This window comes from Schistocerca americana, chromosome 2 (genome assembly GCF_021461395.2).
Source record: "Schistocerca americana isolate TAMUIC-IGC-003095 chromosome 2, iqSchAmer2.1, whole genome shotgun sequence".
NCBI classification, from domain to species: domain Eukaryota; kingdom Metazoa; phylum Arthropoda; class Insecta; order Orthoptera; family Acrididae; genus Schistocerca; species Schistocerca americana.
Window position 1 is genome coordinate 72,954,737 of NC_060120.1, and position 25,216 is coordinate 72,979,952.

The 25,216-nt window shown below is 42.9% G+C and overlaps 1 protein-coding gene across 1 annotated transcript in view; it reads left to right on the top strand.

Moving 5' to 3' along the window:
* The first annotated feature begins 12,917 nt into the window (after positions 1 to 12,917).
* The window catches only part of LOC124594777 (serpin B6-like), a 57,374-nt gene continuing 45,075 nt past the window's right edge, over positions 12,918 to 25,216 (top strand). Inside the window, exon 1 of the mRNA XM_047133182.1 lies at positions 12,918 to 12,956. Coding sequence (XP_046989138.1) covers positions 12,933 to 12,956 — 24 coding nt within the window. The 5' untranslated portion in view covers positions 12,918 to 12,932. The remainder of the gene's footprint in view (positions 12,957 to 25,216) is intronic.

Below are 25,216 nucleotides of genomic sequence, written 5' to 3' on the forward strand. Positions count from 1 at the left end.
CTAATCGATGTTGAACAACAGTTACTGAAACACGAGTCCGTGCCTAGATAACACAAGGGAAACACGCAAAGAATGTATGAACTAGCCTGTACAAATGCCTAATGACTGCGCTACAATCTGCCTGAATTTACAATTACAGTAACTAAACTCGAAATTACACCTCCTATACGAAACTCACATTCAATTTAAGTAAGAATCTACGAAGTGTGAGGTTCAGGAAGGTAGTGACAGGGATGTGGAGCCATTCCGACTAAAGTGCCATCGCCAGTTGCGCTAGGTTTCTCGGCTGAGTATCCACGGTGCCAAAAGGTAGATCGAGGTGATCTCACAATTCTCGATTAGGTTTAAATGCAGAGAGTTTGGCAGCCAGGGGAGTACAATAAAGTCAGCCAGATGTTCTTCAAACCATGCACCTACACTGTGAGCTGTGTGATGCTATCGCACAGAGGAAAAACTTCATGTAGCGGTGGTCGTGGTTCCCAAGGTAGATGCATACATGTCTGGATCCATTGTGCCTGTCATAATGATAAGATCACCCAGGAATGCCACAAAAACATTCCCCAGACCATAGCGCTCCCCTACTGGTTGCAGGGTATTTGCTTCGAGACGTTTCGCATCGTGCACGCCGACGGCCATCTGTTCAATGGATCTGAAAAGGTCACTTGTCGCCAGTCACTGTGGCACTGACTTGAAAATTCCAGCCTTTGTGACCGATGGACAGCAGTTACCACGGGTGCTTGAACAAGGCACCAACTGCGCTGAACGGCCATTGAAGAGACATAGTTGGTAGCCCCTTGGTTCATCTGAGCGGTCAGTAGCAAACCTATCCGCCCGTACACATGTCCCCTGTGGCCCGTAGTTCACCACGGTGGCCTCTGCGCCGGTTATGGATAACGCCATTTTCCCCTGCACGGTGTACTGTAACGACGGCGGCACGCGAGCGGTCTACAAACTTAGCTTCCACCCTTGGCCTGGAGGCCAATGGTCATGCCGTTGTGGATGTCAGATAAATCGCCCCGTTTCCGCATTACCACAACCACTGCACTGTTTCCTGCGTACCGCATGTGCACTTTATATATGCACCACTGCCAGTGCTGCCACATACCACCTGTGAGTGGTTGTTGCACCTTGACGACGAGCATAGTCGGTTGTCACATTAATGAGTCGTGACCGTGTATGCAGAAAGAAAACAGTTGTGGGAAACCTGTCAGCCAACAAAGTGCCTTTTTAGGAACCTTCTACCGAAGTGGAATGAATTAAGCAGACAGTCACGTTTTTATTTTTACTTAAGTTAATACAAGTTCCTGGTATTCGTCCTTTTACAATTTGATTAATACAAGTATATATTTTGTTGACTGAATTACGAGTGTTGCTACCGTTTCATGCAAAATAAGAGTTTCGTAGGCAATTCTTTAACATGGAACAGCAGAACAGACAGTCGATACAATCTCTGAGATATACATTAATATCTAACAGAATTATTTTAGTGTTCCAATCAATAGCTAATGACACTGATGGTGGCATGAGATATAGCCTAGTTGCAGCACATGAGTCATCACTAAATTGCATATACACTCCTGGAAATGGAAAAAAGAACACATTGACACCGGTGTGTCAGACCCACCATACTTGCTCCGGACACTGCGAGAGGGCTGTACAAGCAATGATCACACGCACGGCACAGCGGACACACCAGGAACCGCGGTGTTGGCCGTCGAATGGCGCTAGCTGCGCAGCATTTGTGCACCGCCGCCGTCAGTGTCAGCCAGTTTGCCGTGGCATACGGAGCTCCATCGCAGTCTTTAACACTGGTAGCATGCCGCGACAGCGTGGACGTGAACCGTATGTGCAGTTGACGGACTTTGAGCGAGGGCGTATAGTGGGCATGCGGGAGGCCGGGTGGACATACCGCCGAATTGCTCAACACGTGGGGCGTGAGGTCTCCACAGTACATCGGTGTTGTCGCCAGTGGTCGGCGGAAGGTGCACGTGCCCGTCGACCTGGGACCGGACCGCAGCGACGGACGGATGCACGCCAAGACCGTAGGATCCTACGCAGTGCCGTAGGGGACCGCACCGCCACTTCCCAGCATATTAGGGACACTGTTGCTCCTGGGGTATCGGCGAGGACCATTCGCAACGTCTCCATGAAGCTGGGCTACGGTCCCGCACACCGTTAGGCCGTCTTCTGCTCACGCCCCAACATTGTGCAGCCCGCCTCCAGTGGTGTCGCGACAGGCGTGAATGGAGGGACGAATGGAGACGTGTCGTCTTCAGCGATGAGAGTCGCTTCTGCCTTGGTGCCAATGATGGTCGTATGCGTGTTTGGCGCCGTGCAGGTGAGCGCCACAATCAGGACTGCATACGACCGAGGCACACAGGGCCAACACCCGGCATCATGGTGTGGGGAGCGATCTCCTACACTGGCCGTACACCACTGGTGATCGTCGAGGGGACACTGAATAGTGCACGGTACATCCAAACCGTCATCGAACCCATCGTTCTACCATTCCTAGACCGGCAAGGGAACTTGCTGTTCCAACAGGACAATGCACGTCCGCATGTATCCCGTGCCACCCAACGTGCTCTAGAAGGTGTAAGTCAACTACCCTGGCCAGCAAGATCTCCGGATCTGTCCCCCATTGAGCATGTTTGGGACTGGATGAAGCGTCGTCTCACGCGGTCTGCACGTCCAGCACGAACGCTGGTCCAACTGAGGCGCCAGGTGGAAATGGCATGGCAAGCCGTTCCACAGGACTACATCCAGCATCTCTACGATCGTCTCCATGGGAGAATAGCAGCCTGCATTGCTGCGAAAGGTGGATATACACTGTACTAGTGCCGACATTGTGCATTCTCTGTTGCCTGTGTCTATGTGCCTGTGGTTCTGTCAGTGTGATCATGTGATGTATCTGACCCCAGGAATGTGTCAATAAAGTTTCCCCTTCCTGGGACAATGAATTCACGGTGTTCTTATTTCAATTTCCAGGAGTATATATACATATATATATATATATATGTGTGTGTGTTTTGTGTGTGTGTGTGTGTGTGTGTGTGTGTGTGTTTCTAGTTGTACGCAGGATTAGCATTTCAGCAGAACCACACAGCAACGTTATTTATAGTTCCTATATAAGTGAAGGTTAAGTAATGGGGTTATCACTGAAAATCACATTTTGTTGTTGTCTGTTTGTAAGATGATAGTATTATGTCTCGTGTAGGGAGACACATGCACCAGCAGAGAAAACTAGCAATCTTGATAACAGGACTATGGTCTAATGAGACTGCAGGTCTTAGTTCTGTTGTACTGCTGCTCGCGTTGGTCGAGGTTCTACGACAGTAATGTTAATAGTGAACCCAAAATATTTCAGTGTTCCCGATCGACTGCCGCCCGAGGGGACAGCCATATTATTCGCTCGGTCGTACAGGATTGTACAGTGATGTCACGTACCATGACTCAGGAAACTGATATGTTTGTTGCAAAACAATGACAGCGCAACAACTTCTAGAGCAGCACCAATTGCCAGGACGGTGACCATTGTCCCTCGACATTGCAACAGAGATAGGCAACCTGACATTGGTGTGACCATTGTCAACGCTGCATACAGAGTGGCAGTGCATCCTCTTTCACACTACACTTGGTTAGCTGTACAGAATCACAATGGACGTATCTAAGTTTGAAGCCACTGAGGAGACTGGAGTTGCCAAATTTCATTTAAAATTGTCATATAGGTCCAGCATTGGACTTGGTGGTATGGGAAAGTATCAGGTAGACAACTTGGTCACCTCTGATTCACGTAATCAATTTTGATAGTGGACATTACATTTCTGGCTTCTTAAAATCCGTGTTTGTGCCCTGTCTTAGAGATCTCAGTGCCGGCCGCTGTGGTCGAGCTATTCTAGGCGCTTCACTCTGGAACCGCGCGACCGCTACGGTCGCAGGTTCGAATCCTGCCTCCGGCATGGATATGTGTGATGTCCTTAGGTTAGTTGGGTTTAAGTAGTTCTACGTTCTAGGAGACTGATGACCTCAGATGTTAAGTCCCATAGTGCTCAGAGCCATTTGAACCATTTGAGAGATCTCAGTGAAATTAACTTACAACGAGAGAAAGTAAGACTGCTAGTTTTCTGTGCTGTCCTGACCTACCTCAATACAGAGAGCATTCGACTGCTGCCCTGACCAGATCTCTCAACCACTGAAAACATCTGGTCAAAGGCGACTGAGAGACTGGCACACCAACCCCTGTATTTGTAGAGCCCTGTCATAGAGCTGAAGCATTATAGAGGGTTAATTAATTGGCGACTCCATGTTGTCTTGTGCACTACGACCAGGTAACAGGTATACTTGAAAAAAGAGACAGCATTGGTCGTATATTTTTTACTATTGCAAAATCGATTTCCTGTCACTGAGTGACCATCTTCAGTGCTATATTGTGTAACTTAAATTGGGATGCACTGTTGTCACTAAACTTACGGCAATCACATAGATGCATCCCAATTTAAGTTATACAATATAGCACTGAAGATGGTCACTCAGTGACAGAAAATCGATTTTGCAATAGTAAAAAATATACGACCAATGCTGTCTCTTTTTTCAAGTATTATAGAGGGTGATTGAGAATTCCTATTAGAGGCTTCTGGGGGTTGTAGAGGGGACTTACTAGATGAAGTTTTGATGAGGAACCCCTGTCTGGAACTGTCCCGTTTGGATATAAAATAAGTTTGAAGATCGGATCAATATCAAATCTCCCATTTCGTGGTATGTACGCAAGCTGCAAAAAGTGAGCCATCTTCAGTCCCTATTGTAATTATGACATCACGTAACGCCTTCGTCCGACTACACTGGCTGCGAGGAACTGGTATGGTCGAAACTAGTAGGTTTTGCTGTGGTGCTCCATGGGCACACTGCACTCTCGAATTTCGACGTCCTTCGTCTCGTAGAACAGAACATGAGGACGAGTACCCGAAACCTTACCCATGCCCTATCCTACAGCACTCCTCTGCTATATTTGTACCCTGAAGTGGGACATTTGCAAGTGATACGTTCTTCAAACTGTTTTTTTAGCAAACGATACCTTCCGGATGTGCAATCCTTATCGAAACTTCATCTACAAACTCCCCTTTAGAACACCTGGAAAACTGTAATAGAAATTTTGAAACATTCTGTGTCATCCAAGCTCAGTTCGGCTCTATCCGCAGTTACGTTAGAGACATACTCGCTGACGGAGGTTACTGCCCTGTGAACTAAATCTGAAACCTTGATACCCGCAAACTGCTTACAGGATGGTCGTATGTTTACCTTTACTGTACTGTATACTGCGACGTTACCTGCTGAGGAGGTGCTCTCTCAACAGCAACGCCTCTAAGGAAACCAGTTGCTGCTTTATCTAATGTTGCTTGCACATTAGGTAACTGGACTATACACAGCTGTATTTAATAGGAATAGCTCGATGTAGCACAGGGTCGTGCAGTCCCTGTTTTCATACCCAGCAGCTAAGTCGCTGCAAATTATAATCTGTAGCTGTGGTCGTGTAGTCAAATAGTCTATGCATTTGATAATATTACGAAGTAATAAGATACACAGGAATATGAATTAAACGATAAATGAATAATTAATAAAAAGGTTTCTACTTTAACATTTGATACCAGAGAATTATGTAGAATAATGTTTATTCCAGAAGGTAAATCTGAGAAAGGGTGGGACCGAGTGGGGTAGTTAGCACACTGGACTCACGTTCGGGAGCACGTCGGTTCAAACCTGTGCCCAGTCTTCGTGATTTAGGTTTTCCATAATTTTCATACACTTCTTAAGGCAAATGCCAGGATGGTTCCTTCGAATGGACACAGCCGCTTCTTTCTCTATCCGTCCCTAATCCGAGCTTGTGCTCCATCGCTACTGACTACATTGTCGACAGCACATTAAATACTAATCTCCTCCTCCGCAAAGTGGTCCTACGACACCAATTATAATAAAGACCGCAAATAACCTTATTAAATGCAACAAAATTGCTTTGAGAGCGTTACAAGAATTGTAGCAAAATCCCCAAGCTAAATAATTATCCAAGATATGTAAAAATTACGTCCATTTTGTGATCAAAATACACGAAATATTTACCAGCTCAGAATAGTTCAGAGTTCATCATGATTTACATATCAACAAATGTGATAAAGAATAGAAACTCATACTCTGTGTATTCTCAATTCTGTAACAGAATTGGAAAAAGTTTATCATGGCAACTATTTACCACCCAGGATGAAACACCTACACGACCGAATCTCACACACTACCACAGGCAAGTTTGCCTTGTTCCAGAATAGCTTCCTTGAGTACACCTCCCAAAAGAGAGTCTCTCTCCACTTTACTGCCATGGTGTTCCGCCACTGCCTGCTTCTCCATTGGCTGAAGGCCATCCCCTATAAAAATATATCGTTCTAAAGTTGTAAAGATATGATTTGACCCAATCTGACCACTTTCCAAACTGCACTAATATACTGCAACAATATTTAAATAAAAGAATTTTTATAAACATTCAGTCACACTCTGATCATTTACAGTAAAAATAAATGATAGCTTCTTCATAAATAAATAAACCATCAGTCTTGCTCCAATGCACTCACATCAAATGATAACGAACTGTCCTTAAATATTGTTTAAACAATGATTTACATGTGCTTGATATTAGCGTCTTTTGGCAGTCTTTACAGTAATGGTGTCAGCTAACACAAGCGATAGATCACACCTTACATTAGTATGATTTTGTATTAGCAACTGCAATCAATAATTAAATGAATATCTGGTTGAAATGGTTGAAATGGCTCTGAGCACTATGGGACTCAACATCTTAGGTCATAAGTCCCCTAGAACTTAGAACTACTTAAACCTAACTAACCTAAGGACATCACACACACCCATGCCCGAGGCAGGATTCGAACCTGCGACCGCAGCAGTCCCGCGGTTCCGGACTGCAGCACCAGAACCGCACGGCCACCGCGGCCGGCTGAATATCTGGCAAAAATAGTAAAATATTGTTTACATAACATCACAAATGTGACAAGAGATGAAGTATTCATGCTGTAGTAATTTTCCGTTCAAATGGTTCAAATGGCTCTGAGCACTATGGGACTCAACATCTTAGGTCATAAGTCCCCTAGAACTTAGAACTACTTAAACCTAACTAACCTAAGGACATCACACACATCCATGCCCGAGGCAGGATTCGAACCTGCGACTGTAGCGGTCGCGCGGTTCCAGACTGAAGCGCCTAGTACCGCTCGGCCACCAGCGGCCGGCCTAATTTTCTGTGTAACGAAAAAGATATAAAAGACGTCGTGAATCAATAAATAGAATAGATACAGGAAAGCAGCTTTCAAGGACGATAGCCATAGTGAAATGGTATCATCTGAGGTATCATTTGGTGAAATTGCATGAAATCTTTAGACGTACTTTACGCAAAAGTTCATTGCCAAAATGTTTAACACTGTGAAATATTAATTTCTGTAGCTTTAGATATACTGAAAATATTGCTGTATCTTTGGATGCATATTTTTTTTCTTAGATTGCAGATATATCCAGATTTGCTTTCTTTTTTGACTGTGATTTACTGTCGAATTTCTAAGGCTGTAAGAAGCCATCTTTAAGCCTGTCTGACGCCCTGCCACTGCTTCTGCATCGTCTCTTCTTCTAAGAGTGCGACCGCAGTCCAAATTCCCTGTGTCGGGATTTAATTGCAGCCGGCCCTTGGCTGACACCTTTGCGCCTGGGTCCGCTTGCAGCAGTCGCTTTGAGTCGGCCGGGCCGCGCTCTGAGCCCTGGACCCGCTAGTTCAGCCATACAAACAAATTCATCTCATTTCATACTAATTTCAGGCGGCCGAATAGCTCGCCTACATACGCGTAACGTGACAATACTCACAATAGTTACAATTTCGTTATTTTCTATACTTACTGGTGTTGGAATTTTAATTACACTGTAGGGCAATTTATTATCAGTCGTACACAACTTTGATTAATCAATTGCACAAAAGAGTTAATAAAATGTACTTACTTCAAATACTTATCCAGTGCAGAAAATACTCCAAAACGTTTATAAAGTTCAACACCTGTTCTTCCGTTGGTCTGGGAAGAAAATAGAAACATTAACGGAAATAGTGCTGTTGACAGTGAAGAATTATCTTCTTTAAAGAGCTATGGCTTTCGTTTGCGTTAAAGGGTATAACTGATTATCGCATACCAGCCGCTCTCAGCAAATATTTATATTATTTAACATGAGAAATCTGGAAGAAACAACAAAAACAGAGCTTCCGTGGAAGAAAGCACTGTACTAACAGGGGATGTGCTGTACTAGGAATTACGGCGAACACTAACACAATTATCTTCGTCAAATCTTTCGATTCTAGAGACAGTCTCTGAAAATGAGGCACATCGATTACTGCTCCAATACTTACCCAGTTTAGATACTTCTCTCAATCGTAAGTGGATGAATTTCTGCCAATCGCCTCCGCCAAACTGAAAGGAGTCGGAGACTGGAATTCGACTTGTAACAGCAGAAAGATACAGAAACAATAAAGAAAAATAAGTCGCATTATCCATTGTCAGTCTTACGCCATGATGGTGACAGCAGATTGGGACTAAAAAAATTGCTTGATGGTTGCCATACTATGGTCAATGTAAGTACAACATCATTGGCACAAATTCAGAGTGTGGTAGACGGTTATGAAATGAGTCAGACTGGAGCCAGCCTGTCGGTTTCATTTTACATATACTAGTTACTCACTCAAGTGGTAGGGAGATGTTTCGTTTTTCGTGTTTCCACGTTGTAGATTTTATTATTTAACATACATGATGATTGCAGAGGTTACAGTTTCAAAAGGTTGAAATGGCTCTGAGCACTATGGGACTTAACTGGTGAGATCATCAGTCCCCTAGAACTTAGAACTACTTAAACCTAACTAACCTAAGGACATCACACACATCCATGTCCGAGGCAAGATTCGAACCTGCGGTCGCGGTCGCGCGGTTCCAGACTGTAGCGGCTAGAACCGCTCGGCGTCTCCGGCCGCCGTTACAGTTTCCCTGTAATAAAATATTTACTATTAATTATTGTACTCGATTTATATGTGGTGTATTTCTGAAATTTGGTGAGGCCAAGCCATCGGCTCCGAGACCGGCGGGGTGTGGGGGGGATGGGGGGAGAAGAGGAGCACACGCACTTGCCTAGTGTCTTCGATAGGCAAGCTGCCAACTCGTCTGGTCCTCCTTCCCTCCCCCCCCCCCCCCCCTTTCCACCTTCCTACTGCCGGCAGCCACTGACCACTTGCTCGGTACTGCCGCCTTGTCCACTTTGCAAAACAAAGCGACTGTTCTCTGACAATCTGGGTAGCTGTTTGGACTACAGATATTGCGTGGGACACTGGAGTGCAATCACACACACATTAGGCCCACTTCGGAATAATTTCACCGCCCTGCACATGGCGACACTTTGTCGAGTGAAGACGACACTTCTGCAGAATATAGGCTGACCTTTGGCGTCAGGTAAGAGCTTTCAGTAACCGCGGGAATGTGATCACGTATACAGTACACCCACTTCGGAATTTCACCGCTGCGCCATACTGTTGCGAAGACTCGGAGACTAATGATGTGAGCCCGCATCTCGTGGTCGTGCGGTAGCGTTCTCGCTTCCCACGCCCGGGTTCCCGGGTTCGATTCCCGGCGGGGTCAGGGATTTTCTCTGCCTCGTGATGGCTGGGTGTTGTGTGCTGTCCTTAGGTTAGTTAGGTTTAAGTAGTTCTAAGTTCTAGGGGACTTATGACCACAGCAGTTGAGTCCCATAGTGCTCAGAGCCATTTGAACTAATGATGTGAGGTTTGATGTGGGAAACAGAGTACTCGTTTAATCCGACAGACTCTAAAAAATTAGTCAGAATGGCAGAGCGAGGATTGCCTTTCAAAGGGGAAGATGTGCGAGTTGTCTTGCGTTGGTCTCAGCCGCCATCATTTTTAGGGTGTGGGTCTCCTACAGAATTGCTTAAAGTGAAAAATTAAGAGATTGGCTCAAGAAAGAACAAATTTTTTGGAAGAGACAGGGTAATGCTTGTTATGCGGCCTCTGACAGGCCGTCTTTCAAACTTTCCTTCTTATTGGACAACTAGCAATTTTTGGCGGCTTCTCTACAGAGTACTTGGAGAGACGTCGTTTTTAACATCGCTGTTCGCCTGGATGGGTACCAAGGTGGAGCAGAGTTTTACTTATCGTCTAGATGGGGACTGGCACGGAACAGAGTCTGACTCTTTTCCTGCCTGGATACCAACATGCGAGATATTCGACTTCGTGTGTGTGGTGGAGCACGAAAGTCACGCCTGGTGACGGTGAAGGTGCCCTTTCTTGAAGCCGTTGCGTAATTGTGGCGAAAAGCGTATGCTATGGAGTCGGAGAACCATGAGCCGCTCTTCCATTACTGTGGGCTTCCCCTTTCAGAAGGATCAAGTCACTGCACTGTGTTCTGCAAACGTGTACACAACCATGTTACCCTTACACTGACAGACACATGAATGAGGCTCGAACCAGGTGAGAGATGTAGGATAGACGTCATATACCATCAGCTGATCCGTCGTAACCACTTCCCCCCCCCCTCCCCTCCCTTGACTACCCCGTTGCATACTTACCTAGTAAACCTGTTTTCAAACGGCTGTAGTTCCGGACATGCGTTCCTATTCAAAATATTATGTACTCACTCCCCTCTGCAAGTCCTAGAAGTCTGTAACAGGAATTTCCGAACACCGTGTGTGGCATTTCTCTGGCGCGTTGCGTATCCGGCACTATCGATAGCGACTTGTATTTCTGTTTCCGTCTGGTTCGGCCTGCTCAGGCGCTGAGGCGGCTGCTGCCCTCTGGAGCGTTTTTCGCGGGGGGCCGCGCGCGCTCGGCTCGGCAGTTGGATTCGCACCGAGCTGGTGGTATTTTGCCTTCCGCCCCGGCACGGAGGTGTGGTCTTGTTGTTGGCGGGCCTCGTTGATTTGGGCATTGGGCAGTGTGGCGGGTTGATGATGTGGTGTAGTGGACAACTGATGGATTTCCGCACGAGATCGCTCGAGGTTCTCAGCCTCTGAAAAGGGTACCACGATATCGCTTGGGTTTCCGCACCCAGGAGTTGTAAGGACTGCAGGGCAGGTTTTATGTGTGTTTGCTCTGTCCGATCTGCGTGGCGGGGTTCGTTTCACCTTACTTCAGCTGTTGTTTATATTTTCTGCGTGATTATGTTTTAGCCGGAGTCTGGGTGTTGAGTTTTCTGCTGGTGTGTACCCGGTCGTCGCCCCTGTTTTCCCGCGTATCTGTTGGTGGGAATTATTTAACAGTGTGTGTTTTGCGTGGACCCGGTGTGCTCACGCGCCCTGATTCAGAGTTGAAATTAGTGTGGTCAGGCTGGTTCGGTTGCTGGAGTGTATGTTATTGCTTTTCTGGCTTGCTGGGGACTACACGCGTGCCTGTTCCGTTTGTGATGTGGCAGCAGTCTGATATTTTTATGTGTGCTTGTTAAGTTGCTAGCAATTGCTTTGAGCCTTGTGCTTGCTTATTTTATTTAAATTGCTGGGCATTGTCATTTGCTTCTTCTTTTACTCTTATTTATTTGTTGTGCCAGTTAGCCCTAAGATGATGTCAGACCTTGGTATCTGTCAACCTTATTTTGGCTACTAGCGCTCAGGTGCAATATTTCCGGGTCTATCCCGGATTTGTCTTTAATTGAGAGCTTTTTTATACTGTATTTTTAGTAGTAGGTTTGGCAAGTGCACTTGTGTATGGTATTTATTGTGTTTGCCCCTCCCCCCCCCTTCTTACTCCTTTGTGTAAACTGATTTTGGCAAGATTGCCTGGTGGCCTGTGTTATTACCTATGTAAGTTTGCCCGCTGCTGTAGTCGTAACATGTTTTGACCGGCAATCGGCCCATGTTGGCGAAACTTTAAATGTGTTTTGCGCTGTTGATGTTGGGCCTTGCCGTACATATATTTAGTCATGTACGTGTTGTTGTGTTAAGGATTTTAGGGCATTTTTAACTGAGATACCTATTGAAAATTTTATCACTCTTTTAAAGAAGGTATAGGAAGGAGTAACTTCAACTGAAAATTTAATTGTAAATTATACATTTGTGGTTCACATTTAAAAATTTAACTGTATTAGGTGAAAGTATGTAGTTTAATGCACAACGATTATTTGGTAATGTATCAAATTGTAAACAGTTTTGAAGTTTCTCCGTTTACCTGTGGTATATAACATGGTATATAACATGTTGATTACCTCTTACTGTAAGCAGCTTGGTTTGTTTGTGTCACTGTAATTTGTAAGCCACAGTGTAATTTATTACAATTAATTGATTGTTTTGGGGAAATAAACCTTGAATTGTATGTCCCCTTTTCATTAACCGAATCCCATCCAAATCGTCCGCTCACTGTGCCACATTTGCTTGGAGTGACGGGCAGGTATGTCAACGTGTAGACACATTATACAGAAAAGATGGAGTTTCCTGCTTTGCGCGTTTAGTGATAAGTACAAAAAAATAGCAATACGTTTAAGTTACTACGCCGTTGCAAGTGGGACGTCACCTGGAGCAGGAGTGTTGCCGCGTATTATCTGGAGTCGTGCTGCGCGGCCCCGGGAGACCTGCAACCCGCATCGCGTCATTAGCGGGGATTTCAAGGACTCGGTTGCGTCACAAGCCTACAGCCGTTTGCGGTCAGGAAAGAGGGCATATGTCACTTCCACGAAAAAAAACAAGATGAGCTGTAGCCGGCGTTTTAAAATACCACAGCGCTGTAGGCGGACTGCAATTGAGTTCTGCGGCAGCGCAGACATAGGATCATCGTGAACACGTCGAGGTACGTACTGCAGGCCACTAGCGTACATAGTGTAGGCGCTGAATGGAGCACATCGTTGCCTGCCATCGATATGTACGAATCAGATGTGTTGTATGTGAGTAGCTTGTCTTCAGAAATCGAGTACCCTGGCACATAGTTAACGAGAACATTAAGTTAAAAATGTTATGGAGCCATAACTCCTGCCTCTTGTTCTCTAGAGCGAAGAGAAAATCTCGGCTGAGTTACATGTAGAGTAATACCTATCCTATGACACCCAACTAAATACTTTTATTTTCCACATTTTACTTGTCACTCTCAAAAATTGATCGCACATTATGCCTAGGAGCAGCTATAGTTTGCGATATACTTACGTCCTTGCTTATAGTTTATAATCCTGCTTAATGCTGCTAGTTTTACAAACTCAACCAGTTTCTGTAACGACGCAAGCGGCCAGCGGCATGTAAAAGGTTCGTTCAATAAATAAAGCGGAAAACATGTTAAAAAGATATAAAACTTCGACAAAGTATGATTTTTTTTCTTTTTTGTGTGGTCTCCTAGAACTGTTGTCGATGGGCCTGGTAAGCCAGCGGAAAAGACGTTAAGAAAATATAAAACTTCGACAACGTTTATGATATTTTTCTTTTTTTGTGTAGTCTCCTAGATTTCTTATCGGTGGGCCTGGCACGCCAGCCTCACGAACGGGGTGCCGGGAATCAGTTAAAGAAGATGGCGGCATCCTCGCCGGTTTGCACCAACGTGGAGTAGCGGAGTCAGTGTGCGATTTGCAGGGGAGGATGGGGTGGATTCCCCCCCCCCCCCCCCTCTGCATCAGACCATCCCCTCCTCTCGCTGTAGTTTATGCATCCCAATCTGGGATGTTTATTTCCCACGCACTGGAGTAAAATTTTACATATAATTTAAATTTGTGGAGCCGAACACTGAAGGTTTTTAATACAGTCTTACTGTTAATACTATTAATATGTTTGCTTATTAATTTTGAAAAAGTGTTATGTAGTAGTTAAGCATTTCAAAACATTTAGAACTAAACCATCATTCTCATGTTGTCATTGTCACTTTCGTCTAAGGTGCGTCATCCGTTTACTTGCGAGTTTACGAGGGAAGTAGTGTGGCAGTCAAGCCGCAGCAGTCGTACCGCAGAGTTGGGTGACCTGGGGCCTGAAAGTCCCACCCCGGGCCCTGACACAGGGTGGCGACCGGCCTGGTACCTGTGCGAACATTCACCACTAGGCCACCTTTTGGCAACGGTATGGCGCGGACTAACGCTCCTGGGACGAAAGCACACATTACTAAATAACGCACCATCGTCTGCTTCTAGTTCCTAGGATACTGTTTCGTGGACCTTCTTTAAATACTCTTCTCTTCCACCATCGTTTTCTTTTCCTTTGGTTTTCATTTCCGTTGTTAGCTGCATGTGCAAGTACCAAGTAGGCCGCCGCTGCGACACTTTATCATCCTTTATACTGCAAGACCGACACACGTGTGGCACAAATTCTGTTGCTTTGGTATAAATTAACCTGCCGCATGCAACATACGCCGCAAGATGTTGCCTGTTGTAGCATGCTACAAGACGACGCACGCCACATTTCCGTAGCATGCCACAATGTTGCAAGACGCCGCCCCAGCGCAAGCGAGGCTTTAGAGCCAGGTCTGTATTGTATGGTGGATGTGATGTGCTGCGTACGAAACTGAAACCTACAAACAGATCCAAACGTCGTGGAAAACTGTGAAGAGGTGTCATCCTGCAGCAAGATAATGCTCGCCCACATTCTGCCAAACGGACAGCCGACGCAATAAAGGAGTTGAGATTCGAGGTGCTGGAACATCCACCATACAGTACACACCTGGCTCCAAGTGATTTTCACATGTTTGGACCCTTAATGGAAGCACTACAGGGAAGAATATTTGAAAGTGATGAAGACGTCATTGCTGCAGTGCAAAATTGGTTACAAATGCAACCTAAAAACGTATTTTCGGATGAAATAAAAAAAACTCGTAAAACGTCGTGAAAACTGCATTGAAGTCCAGGGAGGTTACGTAGAAAAATAACGCATGTTTCAGTTTTCTATCATCAGAATAAGTACAGCTTTTCACAAATGTGCCTTTACATTTGGATTCCCGTCGTATACCTGTATGTAGATGATTTTGTAAACAAGCTTTACCTATAATGTACTTTTAAAGATATAACAAGGGATGGCTTTTCTGATAGTGCATACGCGCGAATAGTGAGTTTCGGCCTTAACATCTACTTATAAATAAATGTTTAACCATGGGTAACGGCACGGTCCAAGCTAGTAACATATGTAATTATACTAACCCCCTAAGACATCCCCCCCACTGGTAAAAGCACAAATCGCACATTGAGCGGAGTGCCATTACATCTCTGTTAGCTGATCGAAATTCACCGTCAGATGTCAGTGCAAAATGGTGAAAGTTGCTGTAGTCAAAACCAAGTGCACGAGGGATGTAACGAGTGTTGAAGATTCGACACGACCAGAACGCTCTGTCTAGTCACGGAGAACAACATTGCGAGGGTTTGTGAGTTGATACAGGAAAACAGACATATTACGATTAGTGATTTTACAGCAACGATGAACATTAGTGTCCGACATATTATTCGTGACGTACTGATATTCAAGAAACTGTGGGCGAGATGGGTTCCAAAACACTTGATATCAAAACTGCAACGGGAGATGAAAGTTTGGTGTGTGGCGGTTTAGCGTATCATCAACATGGGCAAATGCAGTGAATATGGATGATATGATACTCTATGGTATTCTGCGGTTTGAATTCACTCGGTTATTTATCAGCTGCATTGATTTGTTTTTGTAAATGATACTGACAATATTATACACACGTATAATGCAATATTCATACTACAACTTCTCCCGGATAATTATTTTGTTCAAATTGCACAAGAATTCCACCTGACGAATTGTACTAATGTTGACTGTAAGTTGTGTTCATATCACTAAAATTACAGATCGTACATCAGAGCTTTTATAATTTTTGTCTTCGACGGATTTAATTATTCTTAGCAAATTGATGATGAAAAGGAACCACAGAATACCACCCGCACACAACACTGACGTATGCTAGCAGAAATCTTTTTCTCCGTGATTCATGCGTAGTTTAATTTTGGCCTCATGCATCAGCAATGAAATCGTGTTCAACAATAAATACCATCAGCACTGTTCTTAGAAAATGCAGTCTGATTCGATTAATTTTTTTTCTTTTATAAATATAGTTCAGTACCACCGGTGCACATTTATTTCTTACACATCGGAATATTGCTTGCAGTTTCAAGTAATTTAAATTTGCCGGTGAGATAAAAGTTAAGACGGCGGCCAACAAAAGATAGAGGATTTCTTTTTTAATTAAGATTTTCCTTTGCTCAATAAATAATTAATCATTTAAATTGATGCCATCAAAAAAATTATTAATACTGTTTTGCAAATTAGTTTAAAACAAACCCTTGATATTTCGACCAAAAGTACAGACGAAGTTGCTATATAATCGCAACTAACAATGGCTGCGCTTCTTGCAGCAATGATAAAACAATTAATACAAAATTATAATTAGAAGAGCAAGTGATTTTTCAATAATTAATCATAAATAGTTTTAACGCATTTGGTTCTATTTGTTTTTTACCAGCAAATGAACATAATAGTACAATAATTTTACGTTAAATGTCTTTCATTCAACAGACATCAAATCGATTCGCGTCTTCCGTCGGCGACGTACATCAGAAGAAGACTACAAAAGGTACAAAACAAAAGAAGAGAATGACATAGATTAACAAAGAATGTGAGACAAATATTGTCTTTGTTTTACATAATTATCATCTTTTTAAGAAATAATTACATAAGTGAATGAATATTATTGAGTTACGTAATTTTCCACACGTAATTTTATATATATATATATATATATATATATATATATATATATATATATATATCGTGGATGTTATAGGTGCATCTTTAACCCACTGAAAGAAGCCCTTGTTGACTAATGATGAGGAAGTCCAGGCAGCATTGCATAACTGGTTACTCACACGCCCCCACCAAGAACGCTTTGCACGTGGGATTCAGAAGCTTGTCCATCGCTGGTACAAGTGTATGAAACTTAAGGGGGATTACGTAGAAAAATAGACAAATGTTGTATTGCATTCACGTAATACAGCCTTTAATAAAATTCTTTTTTTGTTGTTGTATGACTCTCGTACCAGTTTACATCCACAGCCGCGTGTGGTAGCCGCTCGGTCTTGGGCACCTTGTCACGGTTCGCGCGGCTCCCTCCGTCGGAGGTTCGAGTCCTCCCTCGGGCATCGGTGTGTGTGTTGTCTTTAGCGTAATTTAGTTTGTCAGATTAAGTAGTGTGTAAGCTTAGGGACCGATGACCTCAGCAGAAAACCTTAATACTGTGCGCTTACAAAGTGTCGAAATTCTGTTAGTACAATGACACCTGCCATAATGTTAAAATAACAGTTCATTCATAATCAAAACAATGTTTATTTCATGGTGTGTAACGCATTACTAAATTAAAACATTTTCCAAGAATAGGAATTGTTTCCAGCCGTGCTTCTGCTTTAGTTTCTCTTCTGTCATTTACTCACGTAAGTCATGCTATTCACCGGTGTCTGTAATACGGAACAGGATTCAGGGCGAGAAATAGTTGCAACACAAAATCTTTTAAATCATGCTTCATTATCTATTACCTGTTCCACATATCGACATATGTGCAAAAATCGTTGTATGTTTGTGTACAAGTTCCTCATATCCTAAACCACTGCGTCGACTTCAACCAAACTAGATACATCTGCCAGTTACAATCTACCTATCTCCCGTAATACCCTACTGGCCATTAAAATTACTACACCACGAAGATGACGTGATACAGACGCGAAATTTAACTGACAGGAAGAAGATGCTGTGATATGCAAATGATTAGCTTTTCAGAACATTCACACAAGGTTGGCGCCGGTGGCGACACCTACAACGTGCTGACAGGAGGAAAGTTTCCAACCGATTTCTCATACACAAACAGCAGTTGACCGGCGTTGCCTGGTGAAACGTTGTTGTGATGCCTCGTGTAAGGAGGAGAAAAGCGTACTATCACGTTTCCGACTTTTATAAACGTCGGATTGTAGCCTATCGCGATTGCGGTTTATCGTATCACGACATTGCTGCTCGAGTTGGTCGAGATCCAATGACTGTTAGCAGAATATGGAATCGGTGGGTTCAGGAGGGTAATACGGAACGCCGTGCTGGATCCCAACGGCCTCGTATCACTAGCAGTCGAGATCACAGGCATCTTATCCGCATGGCTGTACCGGATCGTGCAGCCACGTCTCGATCCCTGAGTTAACACATGGGGACGTTTTCAAGACAACAACCATCTGCACGAACAGTTCGACGACGTTTGCAAGAGCATGGACTATCAGCTCGGAGACCTTGGCTGCGGTTACCCTTGTCGCTGCATCACAGACAGGAGCGCCTGCGATGGTGTACTCAACGACGAACCTGGGTGCACGAATGGCAAAACGTCATTTTTTCGGATGAATCCAGACTCTGTTTAAAGCATCATGATGGTCGCATCCGTGTTTGGTGACATCGCGGTGAATGCACATTGGAGGCGTGTATTCGTCATCGCCATACTGGCGTATTACCCGGCATGATGGTGTGGGGTGCCATTGGTTACACGTCTCGGTCCCCTCTTGTTCGCACTGGCGGCACTTTGATCAGTGGACGTTACATTTCAGATGTGTTACGACCCGTGGCTCTATACTTCATTCGATCCCTGCGAAACCCTACATTTCAGCAGGATAATGCACGACCGCATGTTGCAGGTCCTGTACGGGCCTTTCTGAATACAGAAAATGTTCGACTGCTGTCCTGGTCAGCACATTCTCCAGATCTCTCACCAATTGAAAACGTCTGGTCAATGGTGGCCGAGCAACTGGCTCGTCACAATACGCCAGTCATTACTCTTAAAGAACTGTGGAATCGTGTTAAGCTGCATGAGCAGCTGTACCTGTACACGCCATCCAAGCTCTGTTTGACTCGATGCCCAGGCGTATCAAGGCCGTTCTTACGGCCAGAGATGGTTGTTCTGGGTACTGATTTCTGAGGATCTCTGCACCCAAATTGCGTGAAAGTGTAATCTCATGTCAGTTCTAGTATAATATATTTTTCCAATGAATACCTGTTTATCATCTGCATTTCTTCTTGGTGTAGCAATTTTAATGGCCAGTAGTGTAGACAGGAATCGTGAGTGAAAATTTTTCGCATCAGAAGCATAAGTAGAGTATAGTCACCAAAATTTTCTATATTCAGTACTGATTATTTGTATAATGTAATTATTTCTATAAAAATACTGTTAGGATAATATACTCTTATCGTCTCTAGTGGCACGCATGGACATATGCGGTGAGAAGCCATCGCACGTAAAAGCATTCGAGAAGGAACGATATTAGTATCAAAATCATAGTTTTCGGAGTAGGGCGGCGCCTGAAGCAATTTCTGCCAAACTTGGCACACATATCATTCGGTAACCGGAAAAAAAAGAAAAATATTGTGACAGTAAGACACACTTATCAACCCTATGGTTGAGGGTGGAAAATGGGTGGAATAAAAGCACAATTAAGGAACGCCTGGAGCGATTTCTATCAAATATGCCATGTACATGACTCAGTATGTGTATAAAAATACTGTAGGAACAAGATACACTTATTGCCCGTAGGGGTGGGGTGGGAATCAGAAGGGGTGACTTGAAAAAATGTTCAAGAACTACCTCTCGGCATTTCTTTCGTGTATTTAGTTGGCTTGGAAGTGTAACGGTCTCTTACTTGTGTTGCTCATTGCGTCAGCCAAGTTTCGATTATGAACGCTACAGTTTAAGCCAACAAGTTTGTCTGAGTGTTTCGGTGCCAAAGCTCATGCCACACGGCTGAATAACGCAAACATATTTAACTACTTCACAGAAGTCGCATATCGTAATACCGTGGAGCATCAGACACTTGCCACCAATTTTTTGAACACATCTTACCTAGACTGAACTACGTTTCCTCAGGATTCAGATAAAACAGTAGGGCGAAAGTAACTACAAATATATATGAAAGCTGTGTACAAAGTGTGTGAAACATATGCGTACGCAAGCGAAGCTACGTGAAGAAGCCTTCACGATGTAAATAAGACTATCTGAAGCATCCACTTTTTTTTTTGTAGTACATCTCGTGACAGTACTGTGAAACGAAAATCTGCTCAGAATTTACTATTCTAGTTCTTAAAATTTTATTCATAATGTCATTCCATGTTATACACTGTCGAAAAGCCATATCTTGTAGCAAAAACTGACGTAATTTAGGTGTGACATAAAGTCATGCAGGATGCAGGCGATAACTATTGTAATAATCAGTAATTCCGCAGTCAGGCTGACTTGGTCGCAATGGTAAAAAGACATCGGGCAAGAAATGACTTTACTTCAAATATGACGCATTTCGGAATTTATCCATCATCAGATATTTACAAAAAATAAATCCATAAATATTTATATATAGTAATGGATAGTTCCAGCACTCCACTTTCAGTGAAATCACCTGGTGCGGACGAAGAAGACTTTTTTCCACCTTGTGGCATTACAAAACGTATAGTGAGACCAAAGATCATCAAGTAATGTGCATTTATTATGCCGTGTGTCTAATGGCTGTGAACCAACTTATTACAGTAGAAATATTTTCTTTACAAATTGTAGTGACGAATTTTCAGTGATAAAAGGTTGCACAAAATATTTGTTTAAATTCAAGAGTATTGCGTGGTCTAACAAATCGTCAAAAGCTACATACAATCACAACAACTATGCCTTACGACACGCGAAATAAAATTAAAAGATAAAATATCAATACAAACATATGCCACAAATTTAAATACAGTTAGTAAGACAGGTGAAGGGGAATTCTATATTTTCGTTAAAAGTAGAACAGTCCGTCTGTCATACCCAAATACGGTACCAGAAAGTATCAAATATGCGCCACTAGACTTACATCAAATAGAAGAATTTTGTGCTAACGAGTACAACCAATTTTTTTATGAAACATGGGAAATACTTCGTATAACCAAAATCGGTCGTGGGCGATTACATGTCATCTCCATAAAAAACTAGGAAATATGACCTGGTTCCATGTGATGTAAAACGTTAAAATAGCAGCGTCTTTGACCCTTTACAAAAACTATAAACTCAAAGTCTGAAGTACATAGTGTAATCGTACATCTCAACCCGTAAAATATAAAACACAGGCGATAGAAATTAGTGGGGGAGGGGGAGGGGGCAGTGCGAGGAAGAAGAGGAGGAAACTAGTATTTTATGAAATACAGGAAACGTTACTCGATGCCATGTACCGTAAAAATTTATTCTACTTTTTGTCAACAGTCGTACAGAAAACCGTCTTAAGTTTCTTGTACGTGTGGAACCCAGTTTGTATATCGGCTTATTTAAACGCATTGTCAATTCGTCCACAGAAATGACCCCTATAAGATATAGATGGAAATGCAGGCGGACTCTCGGGAGGACCATGAATAGATTTTTCCTTCTATTGAAAACCTATTCACAGATGCTCTGTATAGGACTTCCAGTGTAACCATTTTTCAGACCTATTGGTGTGATTATATCAATTTTTTAAGGCATGCTAAGCTTAAGTTTAGCTAACGTGATGATTACTGACAGGAAAAAAGCACGCTTATGCGTGCGCGAGCGGCAAGAGTCCTCATTAAGAATTACATCAGTGGAGGATGGTTTTCTGAAAACATCCAACGAGAAACAAATATATTGGCTATTAACATTCGTGTATAAGTAGTTACGGCTTCTATTTGGTTCGAACTCTAAAGTGAAGCATATTGTTGAATGCAATAGATTGAACGAGCCTGCTAAGTCCTAAATCTGTTCCTCTAAGTGCCACAAAAATATTAGCAGACACTGCCATAATTCTTTGCAAAACAGAAAACAATTAAAAACTAGCATTGTGCGTAACAAATGCAACATTTCAATAGTTTACGTAATTCTTTGCAAATCGAGGAATCACCCATCGCGTCCGCCGTTTTGCATGACAGGCCCAGTTAAATGGTTGATACTGTGTAGCCCCTTTCTTACTAAATCCTGCATCATTACGGTTGCCTATGTCTGAAGTCGTAGCACATATCACCATAAATACTCGAATGAAGGGCATGTCTGCCACGTTGATGCTACACTGCCCTATTATTCGCAAAGAATTTCCTTCCTAGTTAGTTAATGAAATGTCAACCAAAAGGCCAGAAAGGTATCAACCCATTGCCAAGCCATCCTTTTGAAGATAAGCCTTACCATTAAAAGTGAAACAGTTAAAGGCTAGCGTTATACGCAAAAAATCCAATCAGTAGCTTCTACTGTAAGTTTCATACGCTTAAGAAGATCCAGTCTTATGATGTTCAGAGTCTCTTCCTTTGGAACACTAGTTTACAAACTGGTGATACCCAGGGATGCCATTACTGTCGCATGCGAAATTTTAGTTTCTTTTAACATCGATATCTTGTAACTGTTTTTGATGGACGATGTTTCCTCAAAGATGAATGCAGCTTTGAGCTTAGCATTGCAAAAACTGCTAATTTTTTAAGGGGGCGGTATTTTGACTCCTTATATGATCAGTTAATATAATTAATATAATTATAATAATTTGTGATTGAAGCTTAGGTGAGATTATCAGTTTATTAATGGTATTGGTTGATAATGGACAGCCTCACAGTAACAACTGTAGTACAGCGTGCTTTACAAAACTAATTTGTACACTTGATTGGACGGCAATGGAGGCTGAGAAATCTACGGACTTCGAGCAGGTCGGGGGTGAGATGGGAGTTGTTTTTCAGTGTCCAAATGGCGGAATTTTACAGCCTGCCGCAAACCTGTCCTGTGGAACGGCCCAGCGAGCATCGTCTCCAGTTATCAGGGGTGCGGGCGAAAGTTGAAAGGGTGCAGTAAAGAAAACGATCAAACAAGTATTGCCTGCAGTGTTTTCAACTGCATTGGAATGTGTCTCCTGTCGCCACACAGAGTCAACGGTTAAGAATTCTTGCTACGCAGAATGCAAAGCACTGTACTGCTGCTTTATACGGGACGCATTTTCGGGCACATAGTGCTTTCAATTGTTCGGGAAGCTTCTAGATCACTCTTTATGAACAACTCGGGGTTGGCCAGCAGTTTCATGTCTACAAAGTGCGAGTGGAAATCAGGTTGTAACGAAGGGCGTCATTGGCTTGGTCAGGACTCCGCATTAGTGAACCAAGATTTGCTAATATCGAGTCAGAAAGTATTGTGGGATCTCTGCGGTGGGTGTCCAGCCGACACATGTTGCTCGAGAGCATATAGCTTCTTAGATACATCGCTGACAAAGCGTCCAGCCATCACTTTCAAACTTAGTCAGAGAAAGTTGTGATTGGGTCGCTTGAAATCATTTTGGTTCTCCGTGGGGCTTCAGGCATTCTGAAGTTCCCACATATGTCCGCTCACTTGAGGCGAGTGTCTGCTCGTGGTAAGTTTGCAAACACACTGTCATGACTCATGAACGGACTTTGTAGATTAGAAGCTTCGATTGTAGAAGTTTGTGGATGCTGTTCACGTCCTCTGTGTAATTATTTCACATCTGCACTTTCTAGCGTCCGTCGGCCGTCGTAATTTAATTTATTATTTACTACAGAAATTGATTGGTAATGGTGATTGTTGACGACTTACGTGGTGGGCCTTAATCAAAATGATTTCATTCAATTTTGATTTACAGTTAAATGCTTTTATGAAGTTCTCTTTTTTAACAATATTAATCTTCAGTGGAAATTGTTACGCTAATGAACGTTAGAGTCGCTGAATCTTAAAACATGAGCAAATATGTTGAACAATGGAATAAACTTTTCATATTAATTTCCTCGGCTAGTCAGTTCACTTTAAAGCAAAAAATCTTTAGTTATTAATTATAATTGCGGCCCACACATGCGCGAGACTATTTCCTTCTTACCTCCGTTAACCATTGCATTGTAGTCGGAGTCCTGGCTCTGGCTCTCGGCTGTTTTACTGAAAATAAGAATCCTGAAGCTACGTATTTTCTGCAACGTCGGGCGGCTGTAGAACAAAAATGTATATTATGTTCATAGCGGGCGAGTTTTTCGCTCCCGCTAATTTTTATAAGTTAATGTCGCCACGTAATGGCGTCGTTGGCTGCATCGGCCGCTGCGATTGTTGCACTGTAAATTACTCGAATGCAGGTTAATTCAAGGAAGTCGGACATGAAATCGGGATCACCTCTTACAAAATAAAAGTGAACAATAATATTAAATAAATATATTACCTGCTTAATTAGTACAAATATGCTTACATTTGGCAGCTCTCGCAAGATGTCCGTCTTACACGCTATCAAGACAGGAGAAGTGAAGACGACTAAAAAATTAACATAAGAACGTATCTTGTCTCTTTAGATTATTTTGTTATATTTCTTTGTCCTCGAAACTTACACAGAGAAATTATTATAATACGGATACATGAGAAAAATGTATATTATTCAATTTTTAAATGTCTCTTCTTTATAAATACTGTTTTTTAAGCCGTTTTCTTATTATTTCATTGGGTACGCTATAACATCATACTTCATCTCCACGACGACTTCAGCCTTCCACAGATCGACGTGACAGACATGCTGTCCACTCCACTATTTATGATGATATATTGTTCCACGCCTAGAGAAACAGAAAACGGTAGTGATAAATGTTTTCAGTTCCGCTAGATTGTTGTGTGAGCTCTCTTCTTGTCAGCGCCAGTCAGGGTGGCGGTTTTTACTAACAAAGAGGCTAGACAGTATCAACCATTTAACTATTCCTGTCATGAAAACGGGGGACGGGATTTTTGCATAGAGGATAAGTGTTGTGTTAATTTTTAACTTAGTCGACCAGTACAGTTAACCGAACGCTGTAATTGTACATATTCTGTTTTTCAATTCCGCTAATTTTTGTAATAAATGTCTTGATAGAAACCTACTGTTCTTATCTAACTAGGATTAATCTTTGTCCCTCTGATCCCGAACAGGTCATTTACGAACATTAACCAGTTAGGATCAGTTACATAATTTTTTTTCTTATGTTGTGTGAGGATTGACAACCATATCAGGGTTTGTCAGATCACCATATATTAAAATCGTGATCCACTCCCAATGTCATAAATTCATAATTTGGATCTTGGAGTCCATCTATGATTGGACACATTAATAAATAACTTTTATGGAGCTTTATTTGTGACTGAAGCATTAGTAGTTTTGGATTCATACGGATTTGTTTGCATATTCGAGCA